Here is a 25539-nt window from a genome sequence, read left to right as displayed (position 1 = left end):
TGTGTTAGAAGATGTTCATCCACTTGGACCTGACAAATCATTTTCAACCTCCTCCACAGTCCTCGTACATTTAGCTTGTCTACAATAAAAATGTTTTTTTGTGCCTTTGTTTGACCGTCATAATGTTAAGCCAATGTTTATTCAAGGGTTAGGGTTAGGGTTAGGGTTAGCTGTCCTCCAACTAAGACAGAATGACTTTGTAATGCTTACAACCACTGTATACAGAAAGATACATGTTTCAAAATGGGATTGACTGACAACCTTTGACACTGTCTTCTTTCACTGGCTGTCATTTGGTGATGTCAGATTGGATTGCATCGCCTTTGAAGTGGTCATGGGTAAAGAGACTGCAAAACCCATCCAGGCTACATGGTATTCTTTACACAAGCGCAGCTGTAAATAGGTCAGCAACCTTTGTCCATTCACATGAACACTCTCCACTGTAAACTAATCTTTTCTTGTCTATTGCTGCTTTATTGTTGCCATTTACCACCAAAGTACTGAGAAACAATGCTGTACACAGGACGTGTTTCACACTGACCCACTGCAAACACAACACATAACACACAAACAAGCTTATCGTTTCATTTAAATGAATTACATTCAACCATAACACATGAAGCTGCAAAGAAAAAAACCTGATGTGCCTTCCTGTTCACACACAAACTTTCAGAAAGTACAGTCAGCTGAATGTGTTCAGTAATGCTTAGATGCTTAAATAGTAAGATTACTTAAGTAAAAGTATCAATACCATAATGAAAAAAATAATTCATTAAACATAAAAGTCTGAGAAGTGTTTTAATGTTGTCGCTGTGGAAAAACAAGGGAGAACCTGCACATACAACTGGAAAAACTTCCCTAAAAGTGTAAATCCCTTCAACAAAAATATACCTATTACCCAAAATATAAATGAAGGGAACCACATCAGTGCATTGTGCCCAAAATAAAAGTGACAGTAACATTTCTGGAGATGTAGAGGACCCAATCATCAGTGTCTTACCATTGTAGCTTTAACTACTGCATATATGTACTGTTGGGTAATTTTAGGAACACTTTAGAGTTTTCAGATGTTTTTCATAGTACATTTGGGAGGACTGTATTTCAGTGTTGTAGCGCTAACTACTCCATATCTTGTTGGCTAGTTTATACTCCAGCAATGCATCACATTTGATGTTTTGCATGGAGAAGTTTCTTTTACAAAGTAACTCCAGCTGTCAGATAAATGTAGCGCAGGAAAAAGTACAAGAATTTCCTCTGAAATGAAATGCAGGAAAAAGTGGAAAGCAGACAAAATGGAAAAGCTCATGTAAAGCGTCACAAGTGGTGTAAGTGTATGTTCACACCTCTGTATCCGTCAGCAAACGTGTGAATACACACCTGTTTGACATGTTTAGCCGGGTTTGTCAACCTGTGCGCGCATGCACCTGCGAGTTCCTGTGTGCTCAGTAATCTCCCTGCTCAACCTGTCTGATAGGTGTGGGCTGGGTGGCGTTGACTTGCACAGGTATGTGTTTCAGAACAGAGGAGTCTCAGATCACACCTGAGAGAGGAGCGCTTCTAACACAAACACTCACGCTTCTCACAAAAAGATAGGGAAACACACACATACACAAGAGAGAACAAGTGGAGGACCCTGGGAAGCAAGGAGAGCCTGTGTGTCTGTTTGTGGACGGATCAAGACAGAACGGAGAATGCTTCAGAATGTGAAATAAGCCGGTGAAGATTCCTCGGAGGTGTTTCAACCAAATGGGTCTGCGATTCTAATGTGGCCTCTTAGGCTCTGGCACACACAGGATGTCCCTCTGCTTCTCAGCATCACATTGTATATGTGTCACCTAGGTAAGTGTCCAACACATGGTTATTGATTTACAGAGACATTTTATAGGCTACTGTGTTTGTGTCTTCCCTGGAGTGCAGGCCTGTATTTGTTAAGCAACAGATGCATATAGGATGTGTGCCCAGCCCTTCTCAATAGAAACTCAAATAGAGAAACCTGGCAGGGGCACATTCTTTAGGAACAACTCTGTGACCTCAACATTTTCTCAGCCACGGCGGCTCACTCTGCATACCAGGCGACAGTCAACACAAACCCAGCTGGGCACATAGCAGTGATGACAGCCTTGATACTGTAAAAGGATAGGCACTTTTTTCCCCCCATGTTGTCTTATGTCTTAGTCACTGTTGGCTTTCTCAGGTCAAATTCTTTCCCTTTGCTTCACTGAGTAGCTAAACACACCTCCAGCAGAACCAGATCTGAAATATTTAGTGCAAGGGGGCAATTTAAAAAGCAGCACTAAAGGGGGATTCACACAAAATCCAAACTCTTCCGCCTGTCTGTCAGGTTTGGTTCCAGCAGCAGCCAGCTTGTGAGCAAGTAAAGAAACATATTTATTTTTCCATGTTGTGTCATGTGTCAAGGTCATGTGAAGGGTCACTTGACAGTTTTATTCCATGTTGGAGCAGGGACCCTTGACAAGTCCCAAGGGTTATTTTATTATTATTATTATTATTATTATTATTATTGGCTCCCTTTGTACATTTTTTTACACACATTTTGTACATTTTTTTTACACACATCTTAATAAGAATAAAGTTGTTTGTCCAAACCCGCTCTCTACATTCCCCCTTTGGCAGCCCCTCATCCATGTTTCAGGATGTTGATGTAACACATCGACCCTCTGAAACCTAAAGGTGCTGCCAGCACACAAAAATATTTAAAAAGTCGCTTCTTTGGCCTGTGAAAATGCTATTTTTACATTTTGATTTCAGAGGGTAAAGAAAACCAAGAATATGACTGCTGGTGCAGTGAATGACTGTGTGTCACATGAGTTGAGACATTTCCTTTTATGGAGCTGAAGGAAATGTTTTTTATTACACTTACCTTACATGTACCTTGGCGGCTGAACAGTAACTATATGACAGTGTGGAATGGAACTGTCTATCTCTGTCTAGCTCTGTCTATCTATTTATCTATCTTGCAAAAGCTCCACAGACAAGTCATTTAGTCTAATATTCAGTGTTAAAATCTTTTTTTGTTGTTGTTGCTGTTGTTGTTAATTAAAAAAAGGGGGAAAAAGAAAAGAAAACAAAAAGAAACTCTGCCACTTGTTTCTAGTGGAGTTTTACTTGTTTCAATTTTTTCTGGGACCAAGCATAAACCTGCTGAAACAAGGCAGAATAAGGTAGATCAGCCTACTAGGATCAAGACAAATTTAAGAAATTTCTGGATACAAGTTGATTGGACACAATGCTAATCTCATCTCTCTGGCAGATTTTTTTAAAGACCTTGGTTTACTGTAATTAAAACAAAAAAAGAAACATTTTAAAGCTGAAGACAAAACTAAATGACTTTTTTGCAGTGGGAGCTCTGGCCACACATCCTAAATTTTTTCTGTTTTGTACATCCTTTGTTGCTCGATGAAGCATTCCACAACAAATCCATGTTATCTGAGACTTGTGTAAGTCATGTGAGCGCTCCTGTCATCCTTTCACCTGTGCAGCTGGAGCCATCTCCATCCAGTCTCCCCAGAGGAGCCTCACCCGCTCAGTGCAGGATGATGTGGTTTTCTCGGTGGATGTCAGTTGCCGTGGGATCCCCACCATACACTGGACCTTTATGTCGGCGGCAGTGAGCCGCAGCATCGGGACGTGGCAGCCGGGAGTGTACACCAACATAACTGTGGATTACAGGGACAGAGTAAAGCCTTACAACAATGGCTCCATGGGCCTGTCCGACCTGCGGCTGCAGGACGCTGGCTACTACGTGGTGACTGTCACAGAGACCGAGGGCAGCAGCAAGGACGCCGGCTTCGTCCTGAAAGTGAATGGTGAGATGATTTGGGTTTGTTCAAGGAGATGATGGTCCTCTGTCCCTCTGTTCAGTTTGTAACACGAGAAATGAAAAAAGAAAAGGTAGGGAGAGCGGGCCTAACCTCTGCGCTGCAAAAAAAAAAAAAAAGTCCTCAAGTATATAACCCCTTCAGACCCTGCGCCCATTGGAATGGACATGACATATTTCTGTCTCTAAACCAATAAATACTGGGTAATTGAATGATGTCAGTAATGCTGGTTACTGGTTGGATCCTGATTATCCAAACATATGACTTTGAGCACGCTCTGAGAGAGTGACAGATATCGGACAAGACAAGCACGGCTGAGCGACTGCAGAGAGGGAGGAGTCAGTGCCCATTTTCAATCAAAAATATAAATTTATATTCATGATGGCCAAACAAATTTTCTGTCAGCATAACTGTAACTGTTACAAGTGATCATATTTTAAGTAATTTTGAACATACATCATATGGTTAATTTACAGGATTTTTTCAAAGTCTGATGTCCATGAAAAAATACTATTAAAAACATGAGTTAGCAAAAATGTGTATTTTCCACTTTGTTTTTATGTTGGAGAGGAGGCAGAATCAGTTAAAAAAAAAAAAAATTGCCCAGCAGAAAAAATGCGGGTCTGAAGGGGTTAAGGCTGTTATATGGAAAAATAAAATTATGATGTCAGGGGAGGGGGCTAATATTCAAAGGGGGAAAAAAACCCTCAGACTTTCGGAGATTAAAGCCATAAATTTATGAGGAAAAAAAAAAACTAAAATCGCCATGATTTCCTTCTTACTAAATGCCACAGTAGAAGAAAGTCAATTTATTCTCGTAAATTTGTGACTATAATCTCAGAATTTTCTAGTTTTGATTTGAAAATTTATAATTTTGTGATAAATTTCTGTTTTTTTTCCCATAAATGTAGGCTTTAATCTTAGAATTTCTGAGTTGTGTGAGACACAACTCAAAAATTTGTGACTTTATAATCTCAGAATTTTTGATATATATACCACTTGAATCTCAGAGAATCTTCTGTCTTTTTTTTTCTTGTAAATTTACAACAGTAATCTCAGTTTTTTTTCTCTGAACCTTACCCCATCCCACTGGCTTTGTAATTTCTTTTTCTCCCTTCAATGGCCCTAATACGCCATTATACATTGGGTTTCACGTTGAGGCAAAAAATCTTGTTTTTCTTCCAACAAGGTAAAAAAAAAAAGAAATCTGTCAGTGGAATGAAATAATCCCACTTGTTTTAAATGCTAATCAACTTGATTCTAGAATTTTCTTGAATCAATTGTCACTTTTTTGATATTAGTTGGCTGATCTGCCTTATTCTGCTTCGTTTCAACACATTTATACCTCGTCAAAGAAAAAATCCTGAAACAAGTAAACTGCATTGGAACCAAGTGGGATTATCTCATCCCACTGGGAGAGATTTTGTTGGTCTTATTTGAAGAAAAGCTAAATTTTAACAGTGAATGTGAAATGACTTGCATGAGGTGTGATTTGTGAGCTGTCTCATCTCATTTATGGAAGTTGCTTGTAGTGCAGGTAGTAGTTGGAGCTTGAAGGGTTGTAGTACAAGTTTCCACATATTTATGCTCAGGAGCAGCTCGGTGCATGCAGCGTCTTGTGTTATTTTTACGAACATCTCATTAGATTAGAGTAAACAGAGGAAACGCATTCCTCATGGCTCTGTGACGGGGATTGAGTGTTATTTTCACTGTGTTTATCCAGGGTAAGGTTTGCTAAGCCAGCATGATCTTTGCCAGCAATGCCCTGCTCCACATGTTCACACACGCGTCTGCAGCTCCACTGCAGTTTGTGTGTGGCTGTGTGCCTTGCTCAAAGGCACTTTGATGGCAGCTGTTGACACTTGTTCACTTGTTCAGATTTCCCCAGCTTGCCGGGGGATTTCAACAGGCAACCCTTCATGTTTCATGAGAAAATATTGCGTAAATATTGTGTACAGACTGTTTCAATGTCTGTGAAGGAGACATGAAAAACATTTTCAACGTTGCATGCAACTGCAGAACATAAAACACACACCAGTGCTGGGTGTGAAAGCCACAATCACATACCACAATATCTTTGACCAAATACTTTGATATTGATATGTGATGATTGCAGGGATGACTAGTGCTTTCATAAGTTATTTATTTTGAGTAAACAGTCATCAGTGATGTGGATATGATGACCAAGCAGGTAGAAGTTAAAACAAAAAAACAAAAAAAAAAACCCAAAACAAACAAAAAAAAAAAACAAAACAGAGCAACTGTAACAGTCTAATTAGTTGAGAAAACTGCATCATTTTACTGTCACACAGCCTTTAAAGGTGCACTATACAAAACTGTGGAGGGAGGATTGTTTAGACTCAACTTGACACCCAGAATAAAAAAAAAAAACTCATGTCAGAAGAGACTGGCCTGATCAGAGGGAATTTTCAATTGGGTTGAGAGGGCTGGTGTAAACTGTGATAATCCATTCAATAGAAAAATATTAGCAGCCAATAACCATGTAAACTCTTAATGTGATGGTTTCTCTATGGCTGGAATAAATCTATTCTTTGCACATATTTGCTCCATGTGGGGGGAACATCAGGTGACGTGTGAGTGATGTGATGAGGGACAGAAACATGGCAGCACCAAAACACAACTGGACTGTGGCTGACAGCAACTTTTTTCATTGTAAAGATTAAAATTTTAAAGGACTGAAAGGCTGGACGCCACGAGTTGTTCAAACAAGAAAAGCTTAACAAAGCTGGAATCCACCTATTCGTCGACCAAATCCAAAGATTGCAGGAAAAGTTTGCATGCTGCCTGTTACAAGGCTAAAAGTCAAAATGACAAAAGTGGCTCTGACCCAGCCAGGATTCATCTGTACAGTCTTGGACGATCTCAAGGGAGAGCAAAAATTGGCCAACATGACCTAGCCTTTACTATTTTGAAACAAAATCCTCTAAGTGTTGCTTGATATTAATCTTAAGTTGATGCAGACAATCACTCCATCCTTGAATGAAGCAAAATTATTATGTATTCTTTGAGCAAGGCAACTAAGCAGACCAATGCGTATTGACTCTCAGTCTTCTTCAGGGACCCTGAGGAAGACTGAATTTTTTCTAAGGTTGTCAAAGACTAACATCAAGCAAGACTTCCTGTCATAGGACCCACTAGAGCATTGCAGCGCTTCCTTCTCCCTTTGTAAATAGCATATACTATATTTATATTTCCAATAGATTGGGTGGACTGAGACAAGATGTTTGATAATATTTTTTCCTCTGTACGTCCAGTGGTTCAGTTCCTGTGGGTAGTATTTCCTGTTAGCTTAGCATAAAGACTTTAAGTCTGTGGGAGTTGTTAGCCTGGCTCCGTCAAAGTGAAAAAAATCAACCTTACAGCAACTCTGAAGCTGTCTTATTGACACATGGATTATATCCACTTGAAACACACATCTTCTAAGTTTTTCTTTCACTTTTATGGAACCAGGCTAATGACTCCCATATGCTTCAAGTCTTTATGCTAAGCTAAAAGGAAATGCTACCCATAGGAACTGAACCGCTGGATGGTGAGAGGTTAAGTTGAGTGTGTGTGTCCCTGTCCTGCAGAGGTGCTGTATGAGGACCTGCAGTACCTGTCGGTGTCGGCCCTGGTGCTGGCCTGCCTGGCCGGCCTCCTCATGCTGGCCATGTGGCTCCTGGATAAAGCCTACAGGAGGATCGTGGCATGGAGGCGCAGGAAACAGATGCCAGGTACAGCATGAATGACAAGCAAAAGAAAAAGCATTTATGGCTTTATAAGATATAACAGTGGTTTTTGAATGTAAAAAATCTGCCAGTGGGATGAGATAATTCCACTGAACAAGATCCTGGAAAAAACATCCTAATGTGTGTGTGTGTGTGTGTGTGTGTGTGTGTGTGTGTGTGTGTTTTAATTTTAGTCATTATAGAGAGTCTTGTTTTTGTTTTTAATCCCTCAATACTATTTGTTTATATTTTTCTTTACACTGCTAAAAACTTCACCTTTGCAAGTCATTCAGTCTAATCCTCAGTGTTAACATCTTTTTTTTCTTCAAACAAGGTAAAAAAAAAAAAAGAAGAAGAAGAAGAAGAATGGGACAAGTTGGATGAGATAATCTATTCCCACTTGTCTCCAATGCAAATTAGATCGTTTCCACATTTTTCTTCATTTTCAGTCATTTTCTTATTCTGCCTTGTTTCAGCACAATTATAATTGTTCCCAGAAACATTCCTGAAACAACTATCTCATCCCACTGACAGATTTTTTTTTTTTATCTTGTTGGAAGAGAAACAAGATTTTAAACCTTAGTGTCAGACTCAATGTGATGAGATTAGATTCTGACATTAGTGTCATGAATTTGAGAAAAAAAAAAAAAAAAACAGAATATTCTGACATTTATAGTAACAAATTCATGAGAAAAAAACCCAGAAGAAGGAAATGCTAGTGATTTTAGTCACAATATGGTGGGATTATCTCATCCCACTGACAGATTTATTTTTTTAATACAGATTTTTAGATTAATTTACTTGCTAAGGTGGAGATTTTTAGCAATGTAATAAAGAAAATAAACAAAGATAATAAAAGGATTAAAACATATTAGGAGTTACTCTCCGTAATAGCTAAAATAAAAATCACAGTAGGATGTTATCTCCAGGATCCTTCTCAGAAAATAAAACTCTTTGTTGTATTAGTTTGTTTCGACAGTGGGTTTAGTGTTTTATTTTATTTTATTTATTTTATTTTTTTTTAACATCACTGTGTTCCATGCAACTCAGTAGGGGTGAGTGTGGGTGGAAGTTATCTGTTGGGTGTGTTTGAATACAAAGGTCTGCAACATCCACAACAACTTCATTTTTCCTGGTTTGTGACTCTACTTTCTGTTTCCTGACAAAGTTTACTTCTCTCTTTTCAGAAAATGATGAAACAGAGCTGCAGCCTCTGTGATGAACACCGAGTGTTGCTCCAAAACTGGCGTGGAAAACACAAAAGACTGTTAAACAGGCATGTCAGCTCTGCAGCAAGGACTTTGTTTAAAATGCTTTTTTTTGTAGGTGTGCTGTACATACAGTAAATGAGAGTCATTTTAGTTCTCCACTTTGCTCAGTCAGTATGATGAAGGATTGTCAATCAAGAAAACTCACTTTACTCTGAAAACACTGCAGGTGCTGCACATGGCCCATAACGCTGCATTGAATGTACATTAATTACTTTAGACACTGAGACAAATTATGTATTTATTTTCAGAGCAAAATGAGCACTGTGTTTTTTTCTGTCACTCTAGTTGTCCTCACATCCACAACCCAAACTGATATTAGGTGTGCACCTTGGACACTGAATTTCTTGAATTGTGATTTTTACAATTTATTGTATGTACAATGAAAAAGTCATTATGTCTCATACTCAGTGTTAAAATTTTCTTTTTATTTGTAATCTGACAGTGGGATTAGATAATCCCATTTGCAGTTCCAGTGCATTTTCATTTGTTTCAGGAATTTTTCTGGGAGTACATGTATAAACTGATAACTAAATAACGATAAAGTATGAATATGATGAAACAAGGCAGAATAAGATCTGCCCACTAGAATCAAGAAAATGACACTAGATTCAAGAAAACTCTGGAAACAAGTGAACTGCATTGGAAACAAATGAGATTATCTCATCCCACTGGTAGATTTTTTCAGGTATTCAGAGCAAAAACTTCTTTTTCAACTTCTGTGATTTCAAAACTAAATCAAACTAAATGCCTCAGTTAAATGGATATTTTTTGCAGTGTAAATACTGCAAGCCATCAGACATACTACATAAGGCTGTTTCAAGTTGTCAGAGGTGTTGAATTTGAATTTTGAAAGAGTCCATTAGACTATAAGTGCAATAAAAAACTCAAAGCTCTCTCATATCTATCTATTGATCATAGTTTTGAGTTGTTGTTTTTTTTTTTTCACGTGAAGCCTCAACTGAATTCACACCAAGGAAACTTCCAGAGACTTGCTGCTTGAGCAGCCAAGCATGTGATAACAATAAACATAAAAAATGGCTGAAAAGCAGCAGGAATGAGAGCCTCAATAATAATGAATGAGAAATACTATAGAAGACAATAAAACCTGAATTTCATGTCCCTGCTGTGTTCCTCTGCTCTGATGAGGATGAGATACGATCAGCACTGGAGCACAAGTCTGCAGACAGATATTGCTTTTTTATTTTGGATCAAACAGTCGTTCATGAGCCAGCACAGACTGGCTCATGAACCACGACAAGCCTACAGTACATAAAGGCCAAAGCAGAAGCTGTGATAATGTCTTTCACTTCCTGTGGTTTTATCATCTAGAAAACTTTATTTTCAGTGTGCCACCACCATCTTCTTCTGTATAAAAATGTGTCTTTGAACAGGGCTCTCAGGGCTCTGCCGGTTCTGTGTTTACGGACAGGGGGTGAGCGCTGCCATGAGCAGCTCCATCTTGTAGACAAAATTGCGTCCCTCCATCTTGCTCCAGTGCACCTCCTTGTGCGGGCCCCTGAGGTGGCTCCACTTTGCGTCCTGGATGACGTCGCTTTTTGGCAGCTCTTTGCTCTGACTGCGAGGAAACTGGACCAAAACCTTGCAGCCGCTCTCTGGGCCATTACGCACTGAAAGGACAGACATACACACACGCTTCTTGGTAAATAATAATAATAAAAATAACACTATGCTTTATTTATATCGCACCTTTAAAAACAAGAGTTTATTAAGTGCTTTGACAGACATGGCAACAGCAGAATAATCAGAAAGCAAAATATCAACAGAGAGCTGTACAGAAAAGTCAATCAAGAGCGATACAAAACTAAGGTAAAATCAAGATAAAAGCAATAAAAATAAAACAAAAAAAAACACAATAAAAAGTGTTAAAAATGAAATAAAATAAAGGTATCATTAATTAATAACTACATCTATAAAAATAAAAGCATCTATAAAAATAAAATAAAAAGAAAAGTCTGATAATACTGTATTTACATAGATGTGTACAGATCTTGTAATTTTCTTTCTTTTTTTTTTGGGTGAACTCATTTTCTATCTACCTGCCTCATCTACTTGTACATCAGTGATTTCCTACATTTTCCAGAATGACTTTCACCACCCTCCTCCAGAGAGTAGGCAGGAGCTTGTTGTATTCAGCTGTGGAAAACATAGAGTGCCTCTTAAGAAAAAAAAAAAAAAAAAAAAGAAAAGCTGTCTGGGGCAGTTATCAGGGCTAGAGACAAACCTTTTCAATTGACTGCATTTTTACTGAAATATTTCGCTCCGGCAGCTCAGCAGGTAGAGCACTGTAACTATCAAATTTAGAGGAAATGCCAAAAAAGTAATTTTGAAAAATCCCTGAATTCAACTTTTGTCCAGAAAGCGTCCTACAGGAGATGTTTGTCTGTCCCAAAGTCATTTTTGTCTGTTCCAGGGACGATGGGACATTTGGTCACGAGCCCTGAATGTTATACCTCCTGAAGATAAATGAAGATCATTCTGAAATTCAACCTCAGCCCAAGGGAAATCCCTGCAAATAAGTGACAATTAAGTAATAAATTCATTTTTGTATGGTCCAACAAAGTCACTGAAATTATAAAATTTTTTTGTTTGGACCGTATGGGCTTTCAAATGTCAACGTTACGATAATAGAGGGCTCCATGGTCGATGGCTGTCAGCAAACGGTGATCGAAGATGTCATCATCCATCGGCCAAAACCATAGGAGCCACATTTATAAATGCCAGGTTTATTTTTAAAAATGTGTGTTTCTGATGATAACTAATGTCTTAGGGTCGAGTGTAACAGTCTCTGTTGTTTTTTCCCTCATCATCATTTAAATTTATTCATTAGTTAACATTCATTTTGACATCATACAATCTAAATAGATCAGGTGGAATGTTTAATGCAGCTGGGAGGTTTTAAGAAGATCCCCTTCATAATATGCAAATAATCAAAAGTGACGAGAGTTCAAGGAAAATATTATGCTGATACTGACCAGGTACTTAAAGGTTATGAATGTCACTACTGTGACACTATCTGCCCTTCATGTCATGCTCAACCTTGCTGGGAAGTTTTATGAATGAGCTCCATTAAGTCTTGTTGCTGCATGGTATGGTGGTCTATCTGCTGTGCAAAGCAATGGGCCCATAAATGAGAAATACATCACCATTTGCTGTTTTTCAAGCTATTAAACTGTTTTTGGAGGATTTTTGTTATTCATAGATGGACAAAAAACAGAGCATGCTTCTAAAGCATTTTACCTCAATAAAAAAAAAAAAAAAAATGTTATCTCAGCTCACGTTACCTGAGATGGCGTACTCGCCATTGGAGGAGGCGACAGTGATGGCGGAGGCGTTTCCGATGCTCTCCACGGGGCCGAGGCCCACGTGGTTACTGAAGCTCAGCACGTGCCAGCCCATCACCTTGGCCAGCTGCTGCACAGCATGCACCTGATGCTGCGACATCTGCAGAACACAACACAGACACAAGGGGGCAGCGTTACACCAGACTTAAAGACCAGACATTGAAGAGACAGAAAAAAAATTAAAAACTAAGAAAAAAAACCCTAAATAACGGGAATGAGGAGCCACTGTCTGCAACCAGGAAACTGCAGTAAAGACAAAAGCATGAAGAATTAGCTAACTAATTTACCCAGAGCTGATAGTGGAAAAAAATCCTGAGCCTGGGGTTCATTTACAATAAATTTTGAGGTAAGTCTTGACATGATTTGGAAGTCATTTCGTTACATGACTTTCTAATTATCACCTATACTTAACATTGAATTTGTAGACCAATAAAAGAGATGTAAAATGAAACCTGTGAGAGGAGGAAGTCCTGCAGCTCCTGTTCTTGGTGCGAGAGCGTGATGACGCGTCCGTCTCTGTGCACCACTCTGATCTGCTCCACACCGATGTTCAGCTGCAGCTGGATCGATCTGAACACACACACACACACACACACACACACACACACACACACACACACACACACACACACACACACACACACACACACACACACACACACACACACACACACACACAGAGTTTGAGCTTTACTTTAATCTATAAAAAACATTCATGAAAGAGAGGAGAAACTACAGACTGTGCAGATAAATTATCTACAGGCTTCAGAACGCCAAATTTTACACTGAACTGGATTTAATATGCATTAAACACCCAGAATAATGAAACAAAAACCTGCCAACAGTATAAGAACAGAATCAGAATACCAGAAAAATTTAAGTTTAGAGAAATAAAGTTGTCCTGTGACACACACGGGTCAAATGTAAACTCTTACTGTTCTGGGGCCTGCCATCTCAGAGGGCTCAGTTTCAGAGCTAGAGGAGAGGGCATGGCAAAGTTCAACTAAACTTTGGTGAGGGAAAAAACAGCATGGTCATTTCCAGCAAGGTCCTTTGACCTCTGACCTCAAGATGTGTGAATGAAAATGGGTTCTCTGGGCAGCCACGGCTCTCCCTTTTGCAGACATGCCCACCTTCTGCTAACCCCATGCAGTTTGGGCCACTAACCCTGCAGTCCACATGTGGTCTTGTGGCCTGTTGTAAAATGGTGTGTGTGTGCAGACTGGGGCCTAAACAGTCTTGGAGCTGCATCAGTTGGCTTTGACTGGAGATTCAATAAGCCACATTTGATTCATGTGTGATGACGTTGCAGCCATTTCACTGGAGTGAGACCATTTTTTCAAACTTGACATCACTGTATAAAATGACCTGTAGTAACCTCTATGAGAATCACAGCCTCATGAAACTTTACAGCCACAAATTAGAGAGTGTGGCCGTTCAGAGGATGTCTGATTTTCAAGGTAGAATGGCAGTAAGGGCAAGTTTCTGACACATTTCCACAACAGGAAGCTCACCATCCAATTGCACAAAAATGCAATTCTTACTTCCAAACTCTGCTTTGATTAAATACAACCAGATGTAAAGAATCTGTCACTGCCATTAACTCATTTTATAATTCCAATCTAAATATCAAAATAATCCATCATAACAGGAGAGCTGAAGGCCTATCATGTTAATCCCTGTTGTCGCTCACTTGCAGATCTGCTCGTAGCCCTGCGAGGTGATCAGGACCTTGACGCTGGACTCGTACACGTCGTTGATGTTGGACCAGTGGGCCTGGATCTGCGGGTCTTCAATGCGGCTGGCCAGACTGTCAATGGTCCGCGCCGTCCTGCAATTCACACACACACACACACACACACACACACACACACACACACAGAGAGAGAGAGTACATTCCCAGTGAGGACACGCAGTGCTTCCCAAAGCATAATACAGTCAACACTGCCTTAACAAAAGAATACTGAAGGGTGAAATCTGCTCTAATTTTATTGATTTACTGATTTTTTTTTTCCTTGTTTAATTCCTGTGTTTCCCGATTTAATTTTTGTGATCTCCGTGTTTTGCAATTTAGGCACATTTTGAAATGAGAAAGTGTCTAATCATGTGGTGGATGAATAAAATTTCAACAATTCGATAAGAACATGTTCAATATTTAATGACTATCAGTGAATTTGAATGAATATCAACATTGCACTGTTTTTCTTTTTTTAATTAAAGAAAGAGCTTCAAGAGCTATAAAACTGACTATAATAGTTATGATTCTGTGATTCAATCTGTGTTTTCTGCATTGTGGAAATCATAGGGTCCTAACACAGGTGTCTTTGAAAAAGAAAACTAAGGCCTTTGCACTCGCTGCACCATGCATGTGGAACCAGTGGCCATTAGACATTAGATGTGCTCCCTCTAGGTCTTTAAATCCAGGTTAAAGACACATTTTTATTCACTAGCATTGTTGGCGCACTAATTTCTTAATTTACTGTCATGTCTATAACTCTGTATGTGTCCCCTGTTGTTTATTATTGTTGAAATATGTACTGATTTACTGTCAACTTGGTATTTAATGTCCTTTCTACAGCACTTTGGTCAGCTTGAGTTGTGTTTAAATGTGCTGAATAAATAAAATGTACTTTCATATTACTTAAAAACCCTCAAACCCTCAAATATAGCACAAAAGCAGCTTCTGGTAACATGTGATATTTATAAAAGTAAAACTCAGCTGTTACCTGCTGCGTAGGAAGATGTGTTTGGCCTGTTTGATGATCTTCTCCAGCAGCCCCTCGCTCTGCTGCAGGCTAGAGATCTCGGCCTTGTCATAGGCCAGCGGCCCCGCCAGGCGCAGACGCTTGTGGCCGAACGGGGCGCTGGCTGGGTGAGGCATCACCACGGAGCTCAGCTGCTGTTTGTGGAACTGAGAGGAAGGAAAGGCAGATCCAGGAAGTGGGATTTTATAAGATATATCCATTACAAATGGAACTGTTCAAAATAAACCAGTGATGTTTGGACCTCTGCACCTCCTGGGCAGCTGAGAGTTATCTTAGCACTAAGCTGAATTATACTTTAAGTATTTTTATGTTTGTTTTAAATAGTCTAAGTAGCACTTTTGCCTTTGGAAGAATATTTGTTGGTTTCATGTTGTTAACAAATCTCTGAATGAAAAATATATACAGTACAGGCCAAAAGTTTGGACACACCTTCTCGAGAGAATGCCAAGAGTGTGCAAAGCAGTAATCAGAGCAAAGGGTGACTATTTTGAAGAAACTAGAATATAAAACATGTTTTCAGTTATTTCACCTTTTTTTGTTAAGTACATAACTCCACATGTGTTCATTCATAGTTTTGATTCCTTCAGTGAGAATCTACAATGTAAATAGTCATGAAAATAAAGAAAACGCATTGAATGAGAAGGTGTGTCCAAACTTTTGGCCTGTACTGTGTATATATTTTTTTTACAGAGAACATTAGAAATAGAAGTGTTTTTTTCTCCGTTATGTACAAACCAAACCAAACCAATTCCTTTTTCTTTTCATCTTTTCTCTCCAATCCTGTGAACAGGAGCCTCTAACTAAACCAAATGAAGTGCAGTGGAAACAGATGGAGGCGGAGGGTCTGACCTCTCTCATCAGCTGGTGCAGGTTATGCTCCAGGACATACAGGTGGTCGTCTGGTTTGGGTCTCTCAGGAGACGCCCGCTGGTTCTTCTTCTCTCCTGTAGAGTGACACAGCGAGATGGACAGCTGCAGACCTATGGAGGGAACAGAGGGACAAAAAACTCCCTTCAGCACTGTGTACTTCTTAGTAAATTACAGCAAAGCAAAGAGCAACAGGGATAAAACAAAACAGGAACGGTTGGTTTGACGGGTTTCTGAACAAGAATGCTGCCTGTATTAGCCTCATTTTTTTCAAATGCAAAGATATGAATTAATTTACTGCCTGGGGCAGTGGTTCTCACCCTTGTCGGCTCATGATCCCTTAAAACAAACCAATGGCTACTCACGAGCCTCTGTCACAGGCTGCATATGCAGAGTGGTGAACAGTCCAGCTAAAGAATGACCACCTGTTCAGGTTATTTCATTTGCTTAATCATCAGAGAAAGCCTTGTGCTTTAAAACTACTCAATGTTGCATGAGAAAAATGAAGAAAGGTATAAAAGCTGGTAAAATAATTATGATAATTTTGCAAAGTAAAATGTTTTTTTCTTTCTGCTTTGTTATCATCATCTTGAAAACCACTGACCAAGGGAATACAGTCACTGACCCTTTTATGTGCATCTTTTGGAATTTTCTTCTCACAAGACCAGATGTTACTGTCACTGTTTTGCAACTTGCAGGTTATTTTTCTGTAACAGCTCTGACCTGGGAAGGGCTGAGAGATGATCTGGTTCTTCACCACGATGTGAGGGATCTGAGATTTGATCTGCACAGCTTCCCTGGACAGCTGAGCAAAGATCTCCTTACAGAGCAAAACGTTCTGAGCTGCCTCCAGCTTCACATGCCAAGGCTGTGTACCTGACAGAGAGAGAGAGAGAGAGAGCGCAAGGGCGAGACCAAGTTTATTGCAGGTCATGTACCAAATGCAGTTAAAAATGTTTTGCAAGTAATACAATTCCCCTGCCACACTATGTAGTGTCCTACTGAGGTGAATAAAACTATTTTACCACCTTAGCTGTATGCAGTCTTTGGTTTTGTCTGTTCTCAAAGTTTGTCCCTGCTGGCCACCGTAAATCTGTCTGACTGTGAGCCAAACAAAACAAAACTGTTTCCCTCCTGTTACTCTGCTGCCTGGATGGTTTACTTACCGTATTTCCCCAATTAATCGCCCGGCCGCAAATAGCCGCCTAGTTCTTATAAACGCCTGGGGTCTGCACCCATTTTGCGTATTAAACGCCCACCCGAATAACCGCCGGGGCGATTATTTGCATTATATTGAGGTAACCCAAAATAAGGCTATTCACCTTATTTTTGCAGCAGTAAACAGTTAGCCGCACAATAACTGTGCGGCACTTCTGTTTTCTGTCAAAATAAGAGAGCTAGCTAACGTCAGAAAAAAGGGTGTACCATAATCTTAAATCGACCGACTGTAAATATGTTGGACAGTAACTGTCATCACGATAATGGCCTGGTGCAGGTCTGTGCAAAAATAAATAAAGGCCTGCAGCGAATAGTTCTTTTAAACGCCTGGGGTCCAAGTTGATTTTGCGTATTAAACGCCTGGGCGATTAATTGGGGAAATACGGTAGCCTAAAAATGTTCAAAAACCTAATGGTAGTTCTTTGTAGCCAGTAACCACCAAAATCAAAGAATGGAGACAAGACCAAAAAACAAAATAAAATCTGTCTGTATAAGGTCATGGACAAGACATACATTTTAAAACTCAAAACTCTATTTTTGGCAGGTAGATGATTCTGTCTACCAGCCAGACAGGTGGCCTAAAAAGTTGGTTTTGAAGATTACAAATATAAAGAATTTGATGTAGCACAGAAAAGATTCGCTGACTGACTAAATATTACAATGATCCATTAATTGTTTGAGTCATTTATCAAGAAAAAAAACAGTTTCACTGAGACAGTCTTATTTATTTCTGTTCATATTGTTATAAAATTCATGTTTTGGTGTTTCTGGCAGATCTCTCTACGGGCTCTGATCAATTCCCATGACTCTGTGTAATTATTTGAGTAGTTTCCCTCATCATCTTAAGACACAATGAGTGACTGGGCAAGCATTCAGTGTCTGGCTCAAAGGTACTTGGACAGGCAGGGACTGACAGTGTGGGGACCATCTCTTTAGCCACTGAAAGTTTACTGCAGGGCTGATGACCTCATCAAATTCTACTTTGCAATGGGATTTAGTAACAAGGAAATCCTGCTGATTGGAGCCCAGAATCACCAGATTGTTTTTTTCTGAATCGGTCACAGCAATGTCTCTTCAGAGTCCAGATGCTGATGAGAAGATTGTGATTCTGTGTGAAAATCACCTGGATTTCCTTCTCACTAAAGAAAACGATTTTTCCAAGTTTTTTTTTCTTGTAAATTTGTGAGTTTCTAATCTCAGAATTTTCAAGTTTTCTTTCTCATAAATTTGTCAGTTTCTCATAAACTTACCAGTTTAATCTGAAAAAATTCTTCTTGGAATATTACCCCCCTTGCCCCGGCCGCATAATTCTTTTTTATCCCTACAGTGACCTTAGTATGCCATGGTAGTATTGTTATTGACTGATCTTGGAAAAAAAAAAAATGAAAGAAAGATCAGCGATCAGGATCGGGCAGAAAATCCTGATTGGAGCGTCCCTGTAAGTAAGGTAAGGCTACTTCCATCACTGCTACAGTTTCTGTGGAGAAAAATGTCTGAACCCTCCACATCTAATGGAGAAAATGTTTGACACAAGACATCAAATATATTTTGACTGACTCCTATGAAGTCACCTGCTTGATAAACTGTATTCTCCAACTCCGAAAAAATGCCCTCACTTTGTGGAAAGCAAGCGAGTCAAACTGATGCAAGCGTCATGTCTGAGGTTTGACCTGTACCTGATTTGGCTTTGGGCTGTCTCCTGAACAGGTTCACCGTCCCCAGATCACCGATGTCTGGGGCTTGTTTCTGGATGGACACCTGAGGACAGATGATGATATCTTGTTAGAATACCATAATTACAACTTTACCTCTTCAAATCAAGACAGTAAAATCCCCACAATCTTGCACACAGATGTCTGTTCTTGTTAACTGTTAAAAATAAATAAATGAATAGAATCAGAATCTCGATCCATACATCTATCCAATCTCATTTTTGTTACAAGAGACTTTTAAGTTTAAGTCAAGCACTTGATATGCTATATTGTCTGTTTAAAGTCCTGTTTAGATGCCAAGCACCTCACATTTTTTTTTACTTGAGCATCTAAGAGTGCAATAAATATTTTAGTTGAAAAAGTAAAAATCGTGTGAAAGAATTGTGATCTCAATTCTTAGAGAGGGAAATTGTGGTTCACATTTCAGCAAGAATTGCGCAGCCCTAGTCACCTGCACACCAAATGTCTTCAGATCGATGTCTTTTTGTTCTTAATTTTTCCTAACCTATACTGCAAAGGATCAGACTCTTCCTAACGTAACACAGAGAGGGTATTAGATCATAAGGTCAGTAAGAAGAACATGCAGTGAACACTGCATCTCCAATTAACAGTAAATCCCTGTACCTTGCCTTCATGTAAGCAGAGTCTTTTTTAACTTTTAGGCCATTTTGTTCATCAGCTCTCAATTTCTCCAGATGTGTGTTCGTTCACTCAGGGGGTTTCCCTCACAACTCACACAAGCTGTTCTCACACAATGACACAGTCAGTTGAAAAGGTGGGTAATCCATAAAATAAGAGTCATCTGATTTTATGTTTTACTTGCACTTTTATTTAACATTGTTTTATCCATCAAGCAGAGCCATGTGGCCCGTCTCACCTTAATGTAAGCAGATCCCTCCAGATCACTGGGGATCTGGACGTCCAGGGGGCAGTAGTCCTCTGGGATCTTTTTGTCCAGGTCGATGTCTGTGTTCTTGATCACCTCAAATGTGCCTTGGTGAGGAAACAAGGAGCCTGCAGGGACAAAAGAGTCAAAAACAGATACAGTGTCACATAACAATGAAGCAGTCACATGTCTGCTGGTTTGGATGGTAAACAAGATGAATGGTACATTTGACTTTGGTTAACAAAGAGTTTCACAGTCCAAAAGCCAAGGCTGCACACAGACCTACATGTAAAAAGGTCAGTTTAGAAGTTACTTTGTTGTGTCTTCTGTGTTTGTAGGCCAATCACAAATCAACTGGAGTATATAAACAAACACAGGATGAACTCACAGGTAGCTCATTTATTGGACAGTTTTGGTGATTTGTCATCCTACATCAAACAAATCTGATCCGGGTTCCTGCTACTTTAGCCAAGCATGATGATTGTCAGTGGTTGTTCATCATCAGTTATATTCTCTGGTGTTCTTACCAGTTACAAACAGAAGGAAAAATGAATTAATTTGAGTAATAGTCAAGACTGCCGTTTACCCTTGCTTCTTTAGACTTTCCAAACATGAATATCTGCTGCTATCAGATGCAAGTGTCCATCTTGTTGCACTTAATAAGGCATTGTTTTAGCAAGTTGATTCAGATTAAATTTTCATTCCCAATAAACTGCTCTTTACGTTCATTTAGAAAAAGACTGACACTCGTTAATTCAGGCATACTCTCGGTGAAATTTCTTTGTTGGCACCTCAGTTTGAATGGCACGCGGACAAACAAACCAAAATAACAGCACTAAGTGCTCAAAACATTTATTTATATAGTGACCTATTTAAATCCACTGGTTAACTCATAACACCCATGAAGCAACCATGTTATATAAAAAGCCCTTTATGAAGAACATTATTTTATACACACACACGGGGCTTTCCCACCTGCACTACGGTAGCTGAGGTCCCCTAGGATCTTGTCTCCGACTTTACGTAGCTTCCACTGTGAGCGGAGGCGCAGCAGCTCGGAGTTGAAGTCCCTCTGCCTCCTGTTCTCCTGGTTCTCTGCCACTGACTTACTCAGCTTCTCCGCTCCCTTCAGCAAGAGCTGCGCAGCCGTGGCCAAAGACTTCTTCTTACTGATCAACTGGAAAACCTGTGGCGTCTGAAGAGCAAGGAAAAGTGGTTAGGGTGTGTATAAAAGCACTAAATACCATATGCAAGGAAAGGTGCATGTATTTTTTTGAGAAACTGAACAAGATGGTCATCATATCTGACGATATTCTCCATGTTCTCATGTGTTTCTGTAGGTTCGTTAATCCATTCTACCTTGCTGGCTGCCGGGTCCTGAGACACCGGGTCTAAGGCCATGTACTTCTTCTCCTTCACCACGCTCAGCACATCATACAACACACACATCTCTGTCAGGGAGCTGCGCAGGTTGTTGCGTACCGAGTCCCACGGCCAGAGCGACGGCTGGAACTTCACTGTGCCTGACCACAGGAACGACAAATTAGGTTTTAATTACCAGAAAAATCTAATCCATCTGAGTTCCATTATATGATGCGCTTTATTTTCCCATTCTCTCCTCATTCAGCCAGCTTCAGATTCATGCAACTACACACATTCATGCTTCAGCTCCACTGCAGCAGTAAGGGAATGTCTGTCTTGCTCAACAGACCTGGGCAGCAAATGCTGAGGAGGAAGAGAAGACTCTTGTTCACTTCACTTTCTATTTTCTCTAATACAACATTAAGATATTTAGTTTAAATCTGATCTATGCAGAAACCCTTACTGCTCTGTGAAGCTGAAGGCAAATTCCCACATCTGTGGACGATAAAGATTATCTGTCTATCTAAATTCTCTCTCACCTTCCTCCTCCTCCGGCTCCTGCTTGCCCCACTCGCGGTCCCTGGCATCACCCTCGGTTCCCTCCTCCTCGGAGTCGGAGCCCTGGCCAAAGTCGATCCTCTGGGCCATCTTGGCCAGGTTCTGGGACATGGACAGCGGGGGGACATACGTTTCAGTCCCATCCAGGGCCACCTCCTGCACCTGCTTCTCACAGGATGACTCGATGCTGACCCGCACCGCTGGACCGCCTGACATGATGATGATGCTGGGATGAGGAGGAAGAGGAGAGTCACACATGCAGCTCAACATCCTGATACTATACAGCAGAATACTCAGACTATTTAATACCTGTTGCACTGTGTCTAAAAATTGCATCAACTTAAATTTTATATTCTAAGAATCTTTTCTGACTAATTATTAAAACTGAAATTAAGAGTTAAATATCTCTCATAAGTGCCCGTTTTACTTATAACTATTAATTAGCCTATATAACTATTTCACTGTGCAATAATTTATACCCATACAACTTTACAACAATTCAACAGTGCAATATCCTCGTACATATATGGAGTATGTAGGTTTACTTTTTACATATGCTCAGTTTCTTATTTCTGTATTTACTGAAGCAACATTTTGTAGGATTAACGCTCATATTTAGACATAGGGGAGACCGGGGATAGCTGTAACAAAGGGATAGTTGTAACACTCTCAATTTGACCAATCAGAAACGAGCTGTGGTGATGTCATCAATACAGTCCATACCCACTTACAAATAGAGCTCACTGGTGAAGCCTCATGTCTCTGAGTTGAAAACTGTCAACTGAGCCAAAAAACGCTTACATAAGCTCAAGTAGCAGTTTCTCTAGTTTAATTTGTGCTAGCTTTAAAGCTAAATGTTAAAAAATGTTAGCTTTTTAATGGCTGCCTGGCATGGGGAGTGTTGTAACGGTTCTTCACCTATCTAATTAAACATATGTATTATGCCTTAGGCAGTTTGCTTAGTTAATAGTTACTTACTAAGTACTTCTGCACCTTAAAAACACAGTTCAAAAGTGTTTTGTTTATTGCTCAATAGACAGTACAACTGTTCAAAAGCCTTTTAGTACTTACTAAGTACTTAGTGCAGCTTGGCACCACACTGTTCAAAAGTGGTTTGTTGATTGTTCCACAGATCTCCAAGTGTTCAAATGCTTTTTCACATTAACCTGTTTCAGGCTATAAAACACACACACACAACACAAACCACTTTATACTTTATTATTCTTTATTTTATATTATATAAATGTATTTATTTTATTGTATTTATTTTTTATTGTATTTAACTTATACTTTTTATTTATTTTATCATTATTATTTTTGTAGTCTTTCAAGTTTATGGTTCCTTCTTTATTATTCATCAATGTGCTTCCACACATTTATTAGTGTGGATCTTTTTTAAGCATAATAATCCAATTGTAAAATTCATCCCCAAGTAGTGTTACAACTCACCCCGGTACTGGGGTAGGTTGTAACAACATACCTCTTTGCATTTGACATTAATTTACATAATCTGTGATGGTGTAGTAGAAGTCCAAGTGTATGTCATTTATAGCAGACAAATATGGGTACCGCATGTCAAAATTTGAGATCTCTAGCACAAAGAACCACTGAGTTACACTTGTTCAAACAAAAAGTGTTACTATCATCCCCGGTCTCCCCTAATGCACACAGTTCTTTTACCACTTTCTACATGATGCACATCTTTTTTTTCACATTTCTATAGTTGAATTTAATAATTTAATTTAATTTAATAGTTCAATTTATAGTGCAACTTAATTCTTCTCTTGATAATTTGAGCAGCTGCCCCAATTTCTCCTCAGGGATATTGTTAAATATTGATAATAAAATTTAACACATAGTTAGAGATAGACACTGCGTACTGACTTGGTGTTGGTTTTGTTTGGCTTGTTAATGTTCACTGTAAGTTACGATGCTACCAACAGAACGAACTTGCTGCTAACTAGCAAAACATTTGACCACGGATGTGTTCAAGATTTGCTCTGTATTGACTACTTGTAGCTAACTGAACTAGCTAGCAGCAGCTCCATGCTACCCTTTATGGACATCAGGAATAAACTATCAGCCAAAACTAGGATAACAATTAATCCATTGCCTGTGTATATTTTACCTCGCTGATGTTCAGTCGACAGTCACGTCTGTGCCCGATAATATCTGGAAAACAAAAATGTAGCTTGTGAACGTCAATCTCTGCTAGCACAGAGAGAAGAAACGACGTGAATGGACTTCTTCGTTCATTTCTATGCACAGGAACAAAGACTGTGCATTCTGCTGCCCCTAGTGGACAAACGCCACAAACTTGATGACCCCAAAGATCCTTGTTTAGGGGTAGTTTTCGCTCTCACAGCTTAAACTTCAAAATTACATACTCATTATTTTTTATGTAAGTTATTTTTTCAATTTGTGTAACTTTTCTTTGTGTAAATACTGCGTGAAAAACAGCGTGCGTATGTTTGTGAGGTAAATATCTTATATAGGAGGAACGGGCCAGGCGGGCAGTTTAAACAACCGGATGTGACGTTTTCGGCAAAAAAACGAGCACTTGTTGGCATGGATGTCGGATGATAAACAAAACTTTAACGCTTGGTTTAGCCTTCACTTGGAGCATTCTCTGGTAGTGGTAGCGATATATTATGCGTTTCCGATTTATGTTTTAAAATGTTTTAAAACGTCAGCGTAACGAACGTCGGACAATGAGAGCGCGACACTGCATTTCGTTGTTCTGCTCGACAGTTAGCATATGCTAGCTAGCAGGCTCAGCTAACCGTGAGTGAGCTGCTGTTCTCTCATTGTTTTTGCGAAATATGATTAAAAATGAAGAGAAAAGTGGCCACATTAAGACTGAGTCCTAACGAAGAGGCTCGGCTTATACGAGAGGAGCAGGAGAGGAGGAGAAAGCTGCGAATACTGCAGGTAAGTCAGCTCTGTGACTATGAAGTGGTTTTAGTTGATAGATTGATAGATAGATAGATAGATGTGCTTTGCTGATCCCAAATTGGGAAACTATTGTGTTACAGCAGCAGATTGTCCAGACAAAAACATAAATAACAAGATAAATAAAATGCAAAAATCAATGCAAAAAATATAAGAAAAACCCCATGTATACCCTATACGAGTGATGCAAAATCAAATATACTAAAATATATCTATAGAATATCCATAGACGTTTCACCTTTGAACCTTTGTGTGGACTATATGTGTCCTGAAATATGTGTGTACATTTATAAATATTTATCTAAATATTTAATAGAGTAATGGTATATTAGCAGACCCAAATAATATAATAAATATACAATGTCACATAGGATGGCATACAATATTCTAATGCAGTGACATAACGTAGGAGTATAAATATGTGCAATTCACCATGAAGATTGTTGTGGTTGCTGTAAGAGCAAAACTGAGAGTAGTGCAGCTGAGACAGAAACTGCGGCGCTGAGAGTTGTGAGGGCTCTCCATTAAACAGAGCGGAGGTGTTGTAGAGAGTTACATTCCTGTAGCTGACCTTAGGACAGCGAACTTGTTTCTTCCTCGTCATGTCAGTATTTCTTTTTGTGTTTTTTAAATTTTGTTTGGCACCTGGCCAAGTTTAACTGACCTGCTATTTCAATTTGTTACAGCCAGGATTGTAACTGCCAGATATCTCCATCATGATAAGATATGACTATGAGTTCACATTTATTTGAAATTTTAAGTGTAGCAACAGTGAAATTTGAACATTCTTCAAAAAACAGCATAATAACGCCAACTGGATGTAGAAAATGTAGTTACTTCACAAAGTATTTTATTGATCAGAACAGAACAATTACTGTCTTAGGCCAACTCTAACCCTAAATTTGATATCATCTATATCTTTGCCTTTTGAGATATCAATATCATGCATGTTGATATCTAAGTAACAATATGATAATGATATACTGTTGAGCTCTAGTGTGTGTGTGTTTGTGTGTGTG

The 25539-nt window shown here is 39.3% G+C and overlaps 3 protein-coding genes across 6 annotated transcripts in view; 2 read left to right on the top strand and 1 right to left on the bottom strand.

The window, feature by feature from the left end:
• Nucleotides 1-1747: 1747 nt before the first annotated feature.
• vstm5 (V-set and transmembrane domain containing 5) lies at nucleotides 1748-8864 on the top strand. Its single transcript, XM_030067846.1, has 4 exons — nucleotides 1748-1839; nucleotides 3501-3827; nucleotides 7430-7573; nucleotides 8755-8864. The coding sequence occupies exons 1-4, from the start codon at nucleotides 1764-1766 to the stop codon at nucleotides 8784-8786; spliced, it is 579 nt and encodes a 192-aa protein (XP_029923706.1). The 5' UTR covers nucleotides 1748-1763; the 3' UTR covers nucleotides 8787-8864.
• Nucleotides 8865-9948: 1084 nt separating this feature from the next.
• On the bottom strand, nucleotides 9949-23854 carry med17 (mediator complex subunit 17). Its single transcript, XM_030067829.1, has 13 exons — nucleotides 23697-23854; nucleotides 21550-21794; nucleotides 21008-21171; nucleotides 20624-20843; nucleotides 19640-19776; nucleotides 18727-18808; nucleotides 16556-16708; nucleotides 15815-15945; nucleotides 14927-15111; nucleotides 13894-14031; nucleotides 12653-12770; nucleotides 12141-12300; nucleotides 9949-10466 (listed from the first exon to the last, which is right to left on the bottom strand). The coding sequence occupies exons 2-13, from the start codon at nucleotides 21782-21784 to the stop codon at nucleotides 10258-10260; spliced, it is 1932 nt and encodes a 643-aa protein (XP_029923689.1). The 5' UTR covers nucleotides 21785-21794; nucleotides 23697-23854; the 3' UTR covers nucleotides 9949-10257.
• A 257-nt stretch (nucleotides 23855-24111) lies between these two features.
• The window catches only part of cep295 (centrosomal protein 295), a 30533-nt gene continuing 29105 nt past the window's right edge, over nucleotides 24112-25539 (top strand). For all 4 annotated transcript variants that reach the window (XM_030067823.1, XM_030067822.1, XM_030067824.1 and 1 more), the window contains exon 1: nucleotides 24112-24499. In XM_030067823.1, the coding sequence (XP_029923683.1) occupies nucleotides 24401-24499 (99 nt within the window). In that variant the 5' untranslated portion in view covers nucleotides 24112-24400. The remainder of the gene's footprint in view (nucleotides 24500-25539) is intronic.

Source organism: Myripristis murdjan, chromosome 13 (assembly GCF_902150065.1).
Source record: "Myripristis murdjan chromosome 13, fMyrMur1.1, whole genome shotgun sequence".
NCBI lineage: Eukaryota > Metazoa > Chordata > Actinopteri > Holocentriformes > Holocentridae > Myripristis > Myripristis murdjan.
The sequence above is the reverse complement of the archived record's forward strand: the minus strand, read 5'-3'. Positions and strand labels throughout refer to the sequence as shown.

What these genes read in the sequence shown, in the direction of transcription:
- med17 (XM_030067829.1), bottom strand. Translation starts at nt 21,784, where the DNA reads ATGTCAGGCGGTCCAGCGGTGCGGGTCAGCATCGAGTCATCCTGTGAG. An exon ending in AGGACCCGGCAGCCAGCAAG is followed by an intron (nt 20,844 to 21,007) that starts GTAGAATGGATT and finishes CTTGCTCTTCAG; the next exon opens with ACGCCACAGGTTTTCCAGTT. An exon ending in GGCTACGAGCAGATCTGCAA is followed by an intron (nt 12,771 to 13,893) that starts GTGAGCGACAAC and finishes GTGTGTGTTCAG; the next exon opens with ATCGATCCAGCTGCAGCTGA.
- vstm5 (XM_030067846.1), top strand. Translation starts at nt 1,764, where the DNA reads ATGTGGCCTCTTAGGCTCTGGCACACACAGGATGTCCCTCTGCTTCTC. An exon ending in CTTCGTCCTGAAAGTGAATG is followed by an intron (nt 3,828 to 7,429) that starts GTGAGATGATTT and finishes CCTGTCCTGCAG; the next exon opens with AGGTGCTGTATGAGGACCTG. An exon ending in GCGCAGGAAACAGATGCCAG is followed by an intron (nt 7,574 to 8,754) that starts GTACAGCATGAA and finishes CTCTCTTTTCAG; the next exon opens with AAAATGATGAAACAGAGCTG.